This window comes from Heterocephalus glaber, unplaced genomic scaffold, assembly GCF_053883595.1.
Source record: "Heterocephalus glaber isolate CG9 unplaced genomic scaffold, H.glaber_assembly_v1.0 deba00000678, whole genome shotgun sequence".
NCBI lineage: Eukaryota > Metazoa > Chordata > Mammalia > Rodentia > Bathyergidae > Heterocephalus > Heterocephalus glaber.
Genome location: NW_028258157.1, coordinates 399,818 through 414,276, shown reverse-complemented (window position 1 = coordinate 414,276; position 14,459 = coordinate 399,818). Strand labels below are relative to the sequence as shown.

The following is a 14,459-nucleotide window of genomic DNA, read 5'->3' as shown; positions in this document are numbered from 1 at the left end:
TTAGGAATAAATTCTTGTTCATTCTGAAATAAGTTAAGCTATTTGATTCTGGTTAATAATCAACATTTGCCATTTTCTTAGATTTTAAAACTGCAAAGGGAAGACATTGAGAATGTGGCTGCAGTGGGTGCCGTTTGCACCTTTCTGAGGTGCCTGGTCCCCAGGGTGAGCCGTCTCACACGGATTTACTTTACCTTATTCTTGGGTGATCAGAAGTAAAGATGAGTTAGGATGAGAAGGAAACAATATGCTGTAGCCTATAGTTAAGCATTCACGTGTAGTGTTTCACCTTTGTAAGTTTGAGGAGCCTCATGAAAACAGATGCACTGCGGGTATCCTAGAAATAATTTGGCCAGATTTGGAATACCATAGTCCATTTAATGTCAAAGCCACGTGCATTTCAAAGCCCAGTTAATCTGAGACGCAAAATGGCCACAAGATGTAACTTTAAATCTTTGAAGACAAACTGATGTTCTGTGTTTTTCCTTCAAATTCAGCTGAGCACTTCTTCATTTTGCTGCCTCAGTTTTCCTGAGGAATTCTTTTCCTCCTAGGAGAGATTGACTAATGAGCATTGTGTACAAAACTGGTTTCTTTTGGAGAAACACTGCAGCACAGGGTGAGAACTGGGAAGGTCTTTCGGGGTATCCAGGGAACCATGAGCTGTTTTGCTGACCACAGTCTTTGTACTGACACCCACTGGGCTCCCTGGGATGAGGACCTGAGAAATGGTGATGGGTTATTGATTATGTTGTTTTCAAGCTCCTGGCTTGGGGGTGAACAGCAGTGCACTGTCTGAACGTCGTCAATGCTTCTCTGGGACACACGTTCGGACACCATCCTGTCTCGGCATCCAGCGGGCTCTGGCGATGGAATTTCCTGTTGTCCTCCGGATCATTCCGATCTATCGCCAGGAAACCCATTCCAGTGACACAGCGTTCAGGGTTTCTCATGTTTCCATTGCTTAAATCTTCTCTGTCTTGCTTCTGACAGGATTTGTCTTCTTCCACTGGTAGTTTCACCAGCCATGGCTCTTGTGCTGCAAGAAGAAATCAAATTGAGCTCTGTCAACACCTCATGTCAAATTTGGCATGTCAGATTTCTAAATCTTGCCTCTAGGCTAAACTTTTTCATAAGCCAAGAAGTTGTTCTTTTGTTTTTTCCTTTTGAAGTTCTGACTTTTGGTTCTGCTGTGTCTTCGGAGACTTTGTGTTTGGGTGATGGCTTTGCATCTGAAAATGTTTATTCTTTGGTTACTATTTAATTGTGTTTTGTCTCAAGCATTTTCTTCTGGTTGTATTAGCCCAGGAAATTCTAATTGTGAGCTCCTTAGATCTGTGTTGCTTCATTTTTATTTTGAATTTCTGAATCATTTCTGACTGTGGTTGTCAGACTAAGGTTTCCTGAGCTGTATGGATTTTAAATTTTTTCAGTGGATCCACCAGGTCTCAGGTATTTTCATAATGATGCTAAGTGCGGTTTGCCCTTTTCCTGAATTGGTATTTGTGCCGGAGGGCAAAGCTATGGCAGAACTGTGGCTTAGCATGAATCAGAGCAATGTCACTACCAGCCACCCACATGGGGGTAAAGCCAGTTTTACTCCAAAATGTCCAGAATTGAGCCAGTAAAAATCATTAACTTGATTGGAGCCTATTCTTTATTATTATTATTATTATTATTATTATTATTATTGTTTGATAAGACTGGAAAGTCTAGAGTAACCTGAATGTCTCAGAGAAAAGGACTTGTGTGATTGAGTTGGGAGTTGAATTAAGCGGGTCATTTTGCCTCTATTAAAATATATTATTGTACTTAAATGGGAGATGAAAAAATGAATGATAGCTATTCAGCCTGTGATATCCAGCAGACATTTTTCAAAAATGAATCCATTGAGCCCTTTATCTTGAAGAAAACATTTAAACATCATTTGTTGCCAATGAGAAAATTTGAGCTTTTAAGCAAAAAAAAAATCAGAATTTGGCAAAAGTATCCACTTTTACAAGCATGACAGCCTTCCTGTGCAGGTCAAGCTGGTGAGGTCAGTGGTTATACCAGTGTGTGCGGTTTTCCGGTGGACCAGAGTGAACATGTCACGTGCACGTTTGGTACAATTAGTGGTCTTCAAATAACCAGATTATGATGTTGAAAATCATGGGTGCCCAAAATATTCAAAGGGAAAGATAGAACATTGTAGTTTGATATGACAGAATTCTGATACTCTTTCTGATTCTGTATTACAGTTAACAAGCAAGACATTAAAACAATGAAATTTTTTATAAAATAACAACCACAACATTTGAAAGTATTAAAATAACCCTGTCTTTTCTAACTGCCTGTCTCTGTGAACATATTTTCATCATGTTCTAAGAAAATCCTTGCCCTTGGCTGAATGAAGAGAGCGTACTTGTCTGTTAAGCTGGGAATAAAAGAGATATTTTTCACTAATTTTTAATACAATAATTTCTCATGAAATGTTAATGTAATCAACTTATTAATATTTTAATGAATGAGTCTTTAAATTCCTGTTATAATTTCTATGAGAACTGTAAACCTATAATATGCAATGATAATAGTTTAATACATACAGCGAAGCCTAATGCATACTGAACAGAGACCAGCTTTAACACATATTTATTGTCTGTAATCTCACCTCTAAGATATGACAAACTATTATTCCATGTGGAGATGAGGAAATAAAGATAAAAAGAAGTTCAACAGCTTGCAAAGCTATGCAGCTGGGGAGAAAATGAAAAGAAGAAGTCTATTATTTCTAAATGCCCAGTAAAGTTTTACTATTAATACCCTAAATATGTATTTTCAGAGATTACTGCAATGACCTTAAACCATCTGATAACAACACTGAATTCCTTTTAAATTTCAATGAGTTTATTGACAGAAAAACTCCAAACAACCCATCATGTAAGTATGCATTAATCTGCAGTAATTCCCTCAGTGTGTTTAATCTGATGTGGTCAAAGTTCAGCTCTTATTAGCATATCATGCAGTAACCCTATTAGTCTATTAGTGTGCTCATCGATTTGCATACTTTATGAATTTTAATGGTAAAATGTAACAATTTGATCCATACCCCATCTTTCTCTTCCTTCGTCTCCTCCTTTCTCTCTTTGTAAAAAAATGTTTTTTCTTCTCTTTATATCAAGAAGAGTTAAAGCATTTTATTACTTATCAAAAGTGAAAAACCCATTTCTTGAAGCTCTTGCTTTTTAAAATTGTCACAAACAAAAACTAACGACTTGCTAGTGGCTTGACTTCAGTGCGAATCAGCAGGCTGCTTCACAGAGGTACTCAAAAGTTGTGCTGGGCAGCTGAGGCCCCCAGTTCATGTGTTGCCAGGGGGTTCCAGACCTTTCGTCTCACTGTGAGTTCAACCTAAGCCAGGGCCTAAGTGTTACCTTATGTCACTGCTTATTTTCTATTAATAAGTAATAAGATTGCTAACTATCTTGAATTGGATAGCAAAATTATGTAGCACCCCTATAATCTGTTTTTAAATTTATTATTTTTATTTTCCAGTACTGGGGATTGAACTCAGGACCTTGCACTTGCGAGGCAGGCATGGCACCACTGAGCTAAATCCCTGACCCTGCACCCATATAGTCTTTACAAAGAGAAATTTTATTGTAAATGTTTGTCTTAATATACATAATAAATTTTCAGAAAACCAGGAAAATTGGAATTATTTTTTCACTGCCTCTAGTTCCCAAGACCGTATAAATGTTTAAACAAATGCTTTCAGTACAATTCTTACTGTTGTTGTCTATTCTTTAGTCTCTTTCTTCATATCTGTCCCTCCTATAACCCAGTGGGAAGTGTTTGTGATGATAACATAATCATGCATAGATTGAGAATTTATAAATAATTAATTGTAGAAAAGAACACATACCATAAAGTTAGCTTTTTTCTTAAAGTTATTTTATGTTATCAAACAGTGTATAGAACTAACTCTAAAACTTTATGTGATTGAAATCTATGCTCTAAATAGTTTATTTTTTAAAAGTGCATTCACGTTTAATTTTTCTATGTAAAACACCTACACTTAGTCCACTAGTGAAATTCAGATTCTTTCCTAAAGTTTAATGTTTGACCTATAATGGTTACCTGCCTTACATCCTCCCGTTATCCTTTAATCTTTAAATGGACTGTCTGTCCATTTATAATTGTAAAGTAGAATAATGACAAAAAGAGAAAGTCAAAAGTTCTCATAACATTTAAAAAGTGTATGTAAGAAACAGTAAAGATCAGTTCTAGTAGTTTATATATTGTATGTAACCCCTGTAGGAGACATGCCAAGACACATAGAACATAATGAAATGTTAGAAAAATCATAAAATTACTTGCAAACTTGATTTATATGACAAATTAGAATCACCCTTTTTTTTACATAAAAAGATTGGAGACTATTAAAATATATCATTTACTTTCCAAATGTGCTATACTTTAAAGTCATGCAATTTCTAAAATAATACAATAAAGAAGACAGATCCTAGCATGAAGTGAGTACTTTCAAATAGGGATTAAGTTGATCCTTTAATCCCAGATGAAGGAAATCGTAAAGCAATTAAAATCATTTACAATGTTTCCAGCCCACCCCACCCCGCTTCTTATTGTAATTGGATATTCCTACCATATATTCCTCATCTGAATAAATGAAATTTTATCATAAATGTGAGATGGGGTAAGGGTCTTAAAGGCTATTTCAGTGCTTCCTGGGCTAGAGTAGAGGAGGCAGGAGAGAGGGAAAAGGCATTGTATTTTTGAGTTTATTAATCAGCCATGGTCCACCTCGTCTCTTCCCTCGGTACCTTTGAACTTGGGCTCTTGCCCTCTTCAGTTATTCCAGAAATTGTACCCCAACCTGTGCTCTTTACCAATCCCAGTAGATGCCAAAGTCCTGTCATGAGCAGCACTGGTCTGTGATCTATTCCTTGTGTCTGCTGAGAGCCAAAAGAACATGTACTGAGCTTCTCATAAAAGTCAGATTTACTCCATGATTGTCTTATACTTTGCTACAGAGAATGAGGAAGAATTTAAAAAAATAATTTTCAGTATAGAAAGAACATTTTGTTTGGTCTTACATGACAAGTTTAGAATTAGTACTATGACATCCACATACATACATGCACACATGCACAGTTGAGTGCAAGATTTACATGTATGTAAAATCTTTATGTATATAGAATTGAAGTTATGTTGGAGTCACCATATTAACCTTAAAGAACATTAAAGAACAAAGAAAAAGCAAAAAAAGGAAAACAACTTGCTCATTATTTCCTAACATGACACACATCAGGTTATCTTTTTGATAAAGTTTACAGAGCAGTTTCTCTCATTTGGAATTCACTTTTTCACTGCTAATTCCATCCATTTTCTTAAAAAAAAAAAACAATAATGACATGAACAATACAGAAAATACATAAGGAGTATAAAATGTATTCTTTAATTCATGGAAACATAATCTATTCTAAATTGTTTTAAAAAAATGAATGAAATAATGAAAATGTTCATCATTGTCCTAATTAAAAAACTATGTGAATATAATTGAAGATATCCTTTTTCTGTTAGGTAATACAGATTTGATTAATAGAGTCTTGCTGGATGCAGGTTTTACAAATGAACTTGTCCAAAATTACTGGAGTAAGCAGAAAAACATGTAAGTATTTGTTCTTATTAATAAAAAAATATACATTCTGCATTTCCGTTTAGCTTCTCTTTGGGGAATGTTTAGATAATGGGCCTTATAAATTTAAAATTTATTATTTCTCTTTTTATTTTTACTAGTTCATATTTATAGTACATAATGGTTGGTTCATCATGGTTAATTCATATACAGAACAGATATGTTATTTATATTTAATAAGAATTTCTCAAGAAAATCATTTTGGCATTGTTGACAGCGTGCATGTTCAGTTTGGGGTATATTTCCATAATAAAATCTGCTGTTACTCAGATTTACACTTCAGTGAGAATAAACCACATGAAACAGGCCAGTTTGTGTCTCCCTGTGTTTGTGAGAACATTGGATTCCAGTGAATGTTTAGTCGGCTTTCTAATTGCACTTTGCAGTCTTCCACTGAAGAAACTGAGAAATCTGTTATGATTCTCATTAAGAATCCATTTTTCAGTTCATAACTAAATGATGCATGTTCCCTAGCAATGTCCTTTCTCCTTCACAAGCAATGCCTTAGAATCCCGTCTTTAAGAAGTTCCAGCAACTGATTTTTGAGCCTGCTGGTGCTGCCCTGTCCTCACACACAGCCTCAGTGGTTCTCCTTACAGTGTGCTCCTGCCAGACCCTTCCAGGGTGCAGCCCTGCTTTCTGCATAAAGATGAAGTTCTCTTGCATGAACCTCAGAACCATTCATGAGCTGCCCATTCTTAAGAAGTTTGTACTTGACTTCTACTGATCCCCTCTTTACCGTATGCTTTTCTGACACCAAACACCGGCACTCTTAACTCGCTTCCCCTCATACAGACTCTTCACACTGCCTGTGATAAATAATTGCCTATTTCTCCGTCATCCCTGTCTGCTCCCACTCCATCCTCGAGATGCGGCCCAGTCATTATTTGCTGTGAGAGCCCTTCCGTACGCAACCCCCCACCCCCAGCACTTGCTTCAAAGTTGTCCATTTGTTAAAACATAGCTTTGCATCTTCGATTTCCTTTCCGAACTTGTCCTTTTCCTTTTGAATCACCAAGACCTAGCTCGGTATCTCAGAGTAAGCTTAACACAGAATTTCCTCCTTTCGTCTTCTGTTTCAGCAAGGGAGTGAGAGCACGGTTTGTTGTGACTGATGGTGGGATTACCAGAGTTTATCCCAAAGAGTAAGTTCAAATAACATCTGTAAAAATAACTGCACTATGACAAGCTGTGTTGAGGAGCCGCGCATTACTGTATAAGGAAGCCATTCTTCAGAGGGAGCTGTTCAATGTTAGATTAAATTGCAGTTGTTGTTTAAAGAGTTATATTAAAATATATTACAAAATACTTTTGCTGAGAAATTCCACCATAGGATTTTTCAATGATATCATTGCTAGTTCATTGATGATATATACGTGTATATGAATAGTTTGTACAGTGCACAAAGTAGACACCAAGCCTATTGATATTAATTAGCTTATCAACTGACTCATCCATAATTTTCTGTCTAGTCAAGAGCAGAGTAAAACCCAGTCAGTTTTTGGGATTCTTACCATAGTGCTGAGCGGATCCACTGCTGAGCAGTGAGCACAACATCAGGTGCACTGTCAGTTACCCCCCTCCCTCCCACACCTCTGAGATCCAGACATCTCTGCAAAGCCCAGTGAGTCCTCACAGGGAAAAGCAGGCTATCAGGTGGTTTAAAGAATACAAATGATGAGCCGTTTCCTCCTTAGGGCTGGAGAAAATTGGCAAGAAAACCCAGAAACCTATGAGGACAGCTTCTACAAGCGGAGCCTGGATAATGATAACTATGTTTTCACAGCCCCCTACTTTAATAGTAAGTGTTGCTCTGGAACTTGGCTTTCTCTATTCTTTTTATACAATGTATTCTACTACCTACTCTCCCACACCAGAAAATATGTTGAAAAATCTACAGTGAATTTAAGCGGAGTGAATTGATTAATTGTATTTTGTAGTATTTATAAAAATAGTAGATTCTTTACAAATACTTTACCAGGTTCTTGCTCTCCAAAAATAAAAAACTTTCCAACTTACTTCTTCAACATCTCTGAGCACAGGTATTCTTTATTCCCATCTCCACAAACGAGGAAACAAAGTTCAGTGAATTTCAGTGTTGTCTAAGGGTGTATATCCATCAAAGGCAGAGGTAGCTTCATAACTCCAAGGCCATCCTTTCATTTCACTTCAGCAGCCTCCCTGACATTATAGCAAATGCAGTGCAGTGGAGATTTGCTGTGCACATGTCACACTGTAGAAAACCAATTCATGGGCATTCTTGTTAGTCTGGGCTGTAAGGAAGAAGCAACAAAAACGAGATCACACACCTCTATGTAATCACAAACACTAGCATTTTTAAGGAAAACACTCTCCACCTGTATCTGTTAAAAGAAATTCAGTTTCATGACTTATCTAGATTGGTCTGTTTTTTTTTTTTCTTTAGAAAGTGGACCTGGTGCCTATGAGTCAGGCATTATGGTAAGCAAAGCTGTAGAAATATATATCCAAGGAAAATTCCTTAAGCCTGCAGGTAAGCATGCACATTATACACACGAACATGACCAGAAGTAAAATGTGCCCTCGGTTTTATATCACAAACTGTCAGCATTTACCAGGAAACCTCAATGTCAATGATATGAAAAATTTTAATATAGTATACAGTTAGTAATTATGAAATTAAGGAATTGCTGTTATACAAAGTGTAAAAATTTTCAAAGATGTAGCTATATTTATATGCTATTCACAAATTTAGGCCATCAATTTGGTATTATATACCAAAATTGTAAATCTTGGGTTGATCTAGCCATTCTACACTAGAACTCTCTTGTGCTCTCAAATATACCCAGGTAGGTGACCAAGGGTATACATTTTTGACATAATCATGAAAATTTCATCACTGGGGAACAGATAAATTATGGTATAGCTATATGTTAGACCTCTGAATGTCTATCAAAAAGAACTAGGTAAGTATCCAAATGTGGAATAAAATATATGGAAAAGTGAATTTTTAGTAAGATAAATCAAGCAAGCAAACAGAAACAGAAGACCGCATCAGTGAGACTTGGGAGTGGGCGGGAATGAGTGCTGAGGCCCAGAGAAAAGCGTGCCTTTGCCCACTGTGTGACCCGTGTGGTTTAAAGTGAAGAGCTCCGGGAGGGCCGCGGGAGAAGGGAGAGTGGTTCCCCGCTTCCGAGGACACGCCCGTCACGGCTCAGCACCAGTGGGACTCACGCGTGGGCCTGCTTGCCCTCCTGCCCTCGGGTGCGGCTTCACCCACTGCTCTGTCTGCTGCCCTGCGCTTCCAGCTCGCGTGCCCCCTCTGCGCCCCCTCTGCGCGCCCCCTCTGTCCCCTGGCCCTTCTCAGACGCAGCTCAGCTTAACCGCAGCCCTGAGGTGACCCTGTCACCATCGCTTACCTATTCGGCCTGCAGGAGCAGTACACGAGCGCACGGTTTGGGGGATATAAATTAGAGTTTATGTAATAGTTTAAGAGCTAGTAGCATTATTTCTTAACGAAGACCCTAGGAAATATATCTGTGTGAAAAACATTATTTTCAACCCAGCATTTACTTGCTGTTACGTAAATCACCTAGACCAGAGGTGGCGAACCTATGGCACGTGTGCCACAGCTACCTGTTTGTTATCACTGAAAGCTCTAAAAGGTTCGCCATCCCTGCCCTGGACTGTCATGTAGTGAAGAAAGTATTATAGCTAACTATGCCTTTAATTAACATTAATTTTTTAGTTGTTGGAATTAAAATTGATGTGAATTCCTGGATAGAGAATTTCACCAAAGCCTCAATCAGGGATCCGGTAAGAATTTTTTTTTTTATGGTATACTTAACATTCTCAAAATTCAAAACCATAAGCTCCCTATAGAGTGGCAAAATAAATTTTCACTGCCACTACATTGAAATATAAGCACCTGGGATTTAGCTCAGTGGTTTCGCCGCCTGCTGCATAAGCGCAAGGACCCGAGTTTGATCCCCGGTACCGAAAAAAAAAAAAAAAGACATATTGATGCCTGCTTATTTAAACTTTGTTTTATTTAGTCAGTAGTTAAATTTTTTAAGTTTATAATTTGATATGCTAATTTAGATATCAATTGATTGATATTTTCTAATTTTAAAGGTAAAGTCACTTTTTTTTCTAGTACACGGGATCGAACTCAGGTCCTTGCACTTGCCAGGCAGGTGTGCTGCCACTGAGCTACATCTGCAGCCCTTGAAATTACTATTTTTATTTGGCCATTATGTAATCTTATTTTATACTAGATAAATTACTCCAAAGTATCTACTTAAAGCCTGGCAGCAATAAATATAGTTCAAATCTATGTTTTAAATGAGATAACTGTATTTCTGTCTTTCAGTGTGCTGGTCCAATTTGTGACTGCAAAAGAAACAGTGATGTAAGAAAACTCTTTAAAATATATATAGTGACAGTATTTTCTTTTATTCCTCTTGCTTGTTGAGACTTTACAGTATTGATAAAAAAGATGTAGGAATTTGTAATTAAATGCTAAATTCTATGAAAGCATGTACTGATTAGTAGATATTAATTTAAATATTTGTACTTTTAATTCTTATCTTTAAATACGTCTTTTAAAAACATTCAGATGTATGGGAAGGCAAAAAAATTCCTGTTGGTATGGGTGAGGTTCTCTTCATTCTCAGTCATTATTCTTGTACCTATTTACCTTCACCTCTATTTCTCGGTGAGAAATTTCTAACCAAAACATCTTCTTGGTTCTCGATGACTTCTTCTCTCATCCTTTGAACCTTCTCTGAGTTTTTTCACACAATTTATGGTGATGGGGAAAAAATTTTACAAGTAGATCCTGGAGTCACATAGTTTGTTATAATGTTTGAATTAACAAGGCCTGGGTTTTGCATTGTCCTGTATTATTTGCAACTCTGTTTGAGAAATTGAAAAACAGTGTATAGGCTTTGTTCAAAAATTGAAGGTGCTCTAATTATAATATACAAATTATTCCAAAGTTGAAAATGAACGACGAAGACCACTGCTTTCTTCAGATCTTTTGTGTGGGTGGATGGTTTCCAGTGGAAGCGGGAATTCATGTCCTCTCCATTCTTTCTGCATCTGAACAAAAGTGGCAACCAGCAAATTTAAATTTTTATAAATTGTCCACTGTGCATAGACTATGTAGTGGCTGTTCTTAGAGCAAAAGTTTTAGCAATCTGCTTCCACATTAGGAAAGCATAATTCATTATGTTCCCAACTCTGAAAACAGTGTTGTAATTCAGATTTTATTCAATAATAATTATTACATTGATTTTTATTTAAACTTGGTGGGATTTTTTTCCTCTATTGCAGGATGAATTCTTTTTTCTTAGCCATGGGCATTTTTTTTTTGTTTTGCTTCCTCCTTTTTAATTTCCAATTGTCCAATCAAACATTTTTAGCACAAAATATAAGATATTTGTAATCTTAATGCTGCTGGCTTTTATTCTTTAATCTATGAAATACAGTATCTGAAATGATTTCTAAAATATTTTCTTGTCAAAACCTTACATGTTTAAAATAATACATTATCAAATATTTTAGTCTGTCCAACTTCCTGGATCAAGTGGTTGACTTGAACTGGTAAAAAGATTATTTGAGTTGTTCTTAGGGTTTGTCCGGGCGAGTTGTCCTGAGAAGAGGGTTGGTGCTTTGCAATCAGCCCTGGCGGTTGATATTTATTTAGTCAGAGACTCTGGCATGGGTGTTCAAGAGAAAATAGTGATTTAAATTCCCCCTGGTTTTGCTGTTTTGATCTTCTCAAACAATGGAGTAATGACAGTCCGGCTGTTACACTTCCTAAAGATGTACTGACTGCTGTTTTTATGTTGTAGGTAATGGATTGTGTGATTCTAGATGATGGTGGATTTCTTTTGATGGCAAATCATGATGATTATACGAATCAGGTACGCAGCTGACATGGGGGTGCGAGGTCTCCAGCGTGTGTGTCCCTGTCATATGTCCCTGACAGATGCCTCCAGACGTTAGAGAAGTTGGTACACTGTTTTTCTTCTGTCACAAATAAATTCTAAAATGCTTAATATAGTGTAAACCATTAAGAAATCCATGCCAACCCTAGCTTTTCTTCAAGCTTTTTAATTGATTTTACTTCTTAGATAGTTATAATTAAAACGTTAGTAAGGATTTTAATATGACATGAACTTATTTCAGTCTTTCAGACGTTTAGAAAATCGTCTCGTATTAACCATTTGTCACTTGGTAGAGGCTGGCTGAAGCAGCTGCGGTGGTAGTTCCTCTGCGGATCGGCAGCTCACCCAGGACTGAACAGACTGGAATTAGCTGCCAATTTATTTCATTTCGGAATCTGCATTTGGCGCTTCTCTAGTTATAAAGGGAAAAAAGCAAAGACTCTGAGCACTGGCCTGCCTTCCTGTGTAGCAGCCGGGCCTGGCTGGGGCTGAAGAACTGACTCTCACCTGCACGCGAGCCTCTTCCCGTCCCTCAGTCCCTCAAACTTCTTTGTTTTTGTTTTTGTTTCTGTTTCTCTATTCAGTCCACTTGCTCATTTAGCTTACATGTCACTTCCCCGCAAGGTGTTTGCCTTTGTGTTTGTTTGCTTTTGTGCTTCACTGTATGTACTGACGCAGAGATGTTTGATATACGGTCATTTCTGTAGCACAGACATTATTACTGCGGTTATTACTGTGCTCCTCTGTGGTCCACTCAAGGCTGCTCCCCCTGGAAAGAGGACCTCTCACTCTGACCTCTGTCCCCTCCCCGCAGCATTTCCCTGGGCCCGGGTGCTTAGTGCCGTGTCCATTCCCGACAAGGGAGCTTGTGGACAGGCTCTGAAGACCAGAGTGCAATTTCAGTCCTTTCCACTGCCACACGCAGGTTTCTCGCCGGATTTGCTCTTCAGCGCTTCTGTTCTTTAGTTCAGTTTCTTAGATTATTCCTTTTCACTGGGCCGGTTCAGATATTTATCTCTGGTGTACATTTGAAACTTTAATACATATTTTCTTCATCAGATTGGACGATTTTTTGGAGAGATCGACCCCAGCCTGATGAGACACCTGGTTAATATACCAGTGTATGCTTTTAACAAATCTTACGACTATCAGTCAGTGTGCGAGCCAGGTGCAGCCCCGAAGCAAGGAGCCGGACATCGCTCGGCACACGTGGTGAGTGGAGGCTCGGTGGGCCAGTTCCTGGCCTGGGCAGCGTGGACAGGAACTGACTTGCTCCTGGTGTTTTACAGCCCTCCATAGCAGACGTGCTGCAGATCGGCTGGTGGGCCACCGCTGCTGCCTGGTGAGTCGCCATTTCAGCTGGATTGGCCTTGAAAAGAAAGGTGCTGTGGAAGAGTACAGTGCTGCACACTAGCACTGCGGGCTGGGCCTTTGAACACGTGCATGATCCAAACTTGGTCTCCCAAACCCCTGCCTTCTTTCGCAGATTACAGCAAAATTACACTGTTTGGTCTAATTTAGGAAATATGTGTATAAAAATGTTCCTACATTTTCAGTGAGCAACTTTCAAATGGATGGAAAATATATTGTTTATTTGTACGTTCACATATAAAATGTTGAAGTTTTTAGTAAAAAATTCATAGAGGAAAATTTCTAGATTTTTCTCAATTATTCATTTTAAAAATTCAGGTCTATTCTCCAGCAGTTTCTCCTGAGTTTGACCTTTCCTGGGCTCCTGGAAGCAGGTACGGAAAGGCTCCTGTGTGGTCATCATCATAACAATGAAAACTCACTTTGGCCATCATGAGTTTAGCTCAACAAAAGCATGTGTGTGTGTGTGTTTGCGCGCGCGCGTGCGCTCATGTGGGCATGTAAGAGAGGCATCATCCATCTGACACTTCTGTAGGTTGACTTCATCAGGCCTTTCCTAATATTCTAGAAAAATTTTATATTCCTGTTGTCCCCTGTTTTGTAGCTGTCCTTTTGATATCCTGTTGATACGCATTGGGCACCTCTTAGGGGGCTGTCAGGGTGCCACACAACACAAGCCCTGATGTCTTCTGGTGTTGGTTTTGGCCGGTTGGGAAGGAGGCCGGGTGGCCTGCTGACTTGTGTCTTGACCCTCACAGTGGACGTGGAGGAGGAGGACTTCACAGCCTCCCTGTCCAAGCAGAGCTGCATCACTGAGCAAACCCAGTACTTCTTCTACAATGACAGCAAGTCCTTCAGCGGCATCCTGGACTGCGGGAACTGCTCCAGGTACTCTGTGCCGGGGTCTGCCGTCCACCAAGTCCCAGCGGTGTTCACAATCTTTATGGGGATGGCAGAAACCATCATTGGGTTCACAGATGGGACTAACTGTTTCAGTTGGAAATATCAGACATCTCCAGTTTCTTGGAAGGCTTAAAAATGTATAGCATTTAAAACTCTAAATTTGCTAAGTAGTAACTCAACTATAATTATATGGTCAACATAACTGCCTGTCGGTTGTAGTCAGAACATAGAGAAATTTGGATATATTTAATACATTTTTCATCTAACAGAATCCATATTGCAACTTTTTGATTTAGAGAATGATATTTACGTTAATTCTAATACAATTAGTGTGCGTTATTTAATAATTCTAAGCCAAATATAGTTTCCTTTTACATATGGTAGTTAAGCTGGTTTCCAAAAGGATAGTTCTTTGGTTTGTTTTTATTTCTAGTCCTCTCTGACATGAAGAATTGAATGTTACCTTTGACTTGAAACTGAAGAATCTGGGAAAGTATAATTTCATACAGTCATGGTTAATGTTATTCAGTCAGTGTTCATAAAACATCTTTAAA

The 14,459-nt window shown here is 38.2% G+C and overlaps 1 protein-coding gene across 8 annotated transcripts in view; it reads left to right on the top strand.

Moving 5' to 3' along the window:
- Cacna2d1 (calcium voltage-gated channel auxiliary subunit alpha2delta 1) overlaps positions 1 to 14,459 on the top strand; it is a 428,021-nt gene that overhangs the window by 399,522 nt on the left and 14,040 nt on the right. For all 8 annotated transcript variants that reach the window (XM_013070350.3, XM_013070351.3, XM_004839765.3 and 5 more), the window contains 12 exons: positions 2,822 to 2,919; positions 5,584 to 5,671; positions 6,781 to 6,843; positions 7,396 to 7,499; positions 8,124 to 8,210; positions 9,426 to 9,493; positions 10,050 to 10,088; positions 11,536 to 11,607; positions 12,691 to 12,843; positions 12,921 to 12,973; positions 13,321 to 13,376; positions 13,761 to 13,890. In XM_013070350.3, coding sequence (XP_012925804.1) covers positions 2,822 to 2,919; positions 5,584 to 5,671; positions 6,781 to 6,843; positions 7,396 to 7,499; positions 8,124 to 8,210; positions 9,426 to 9,493; positions 10,050 to 10,088; positions 11,536 to 11,607; positions 12,691 to 12,843; positions 12,921 to 12,973; positions 13,321 to 13,376; positions 13,761 to 13,890 — 1,011 coding nt within the window. The remainder of the gene's footprint in view (positions 1 to 2,821; positions 2,920 to 5,583; positions 5,672 to 6,780; positions 6,844 to 7,395; positions 7,500 to 8,123; positions 8,211 to 9,425; positions 9,494 to 10,049; positions 10,089 to 11,535; positions 11,608 to 12,690; positions 12,844 to 12,920; positions 12,974 to 13,320; positions 13,377 to 13,760; positions 13,891 to 14,459) is intronic.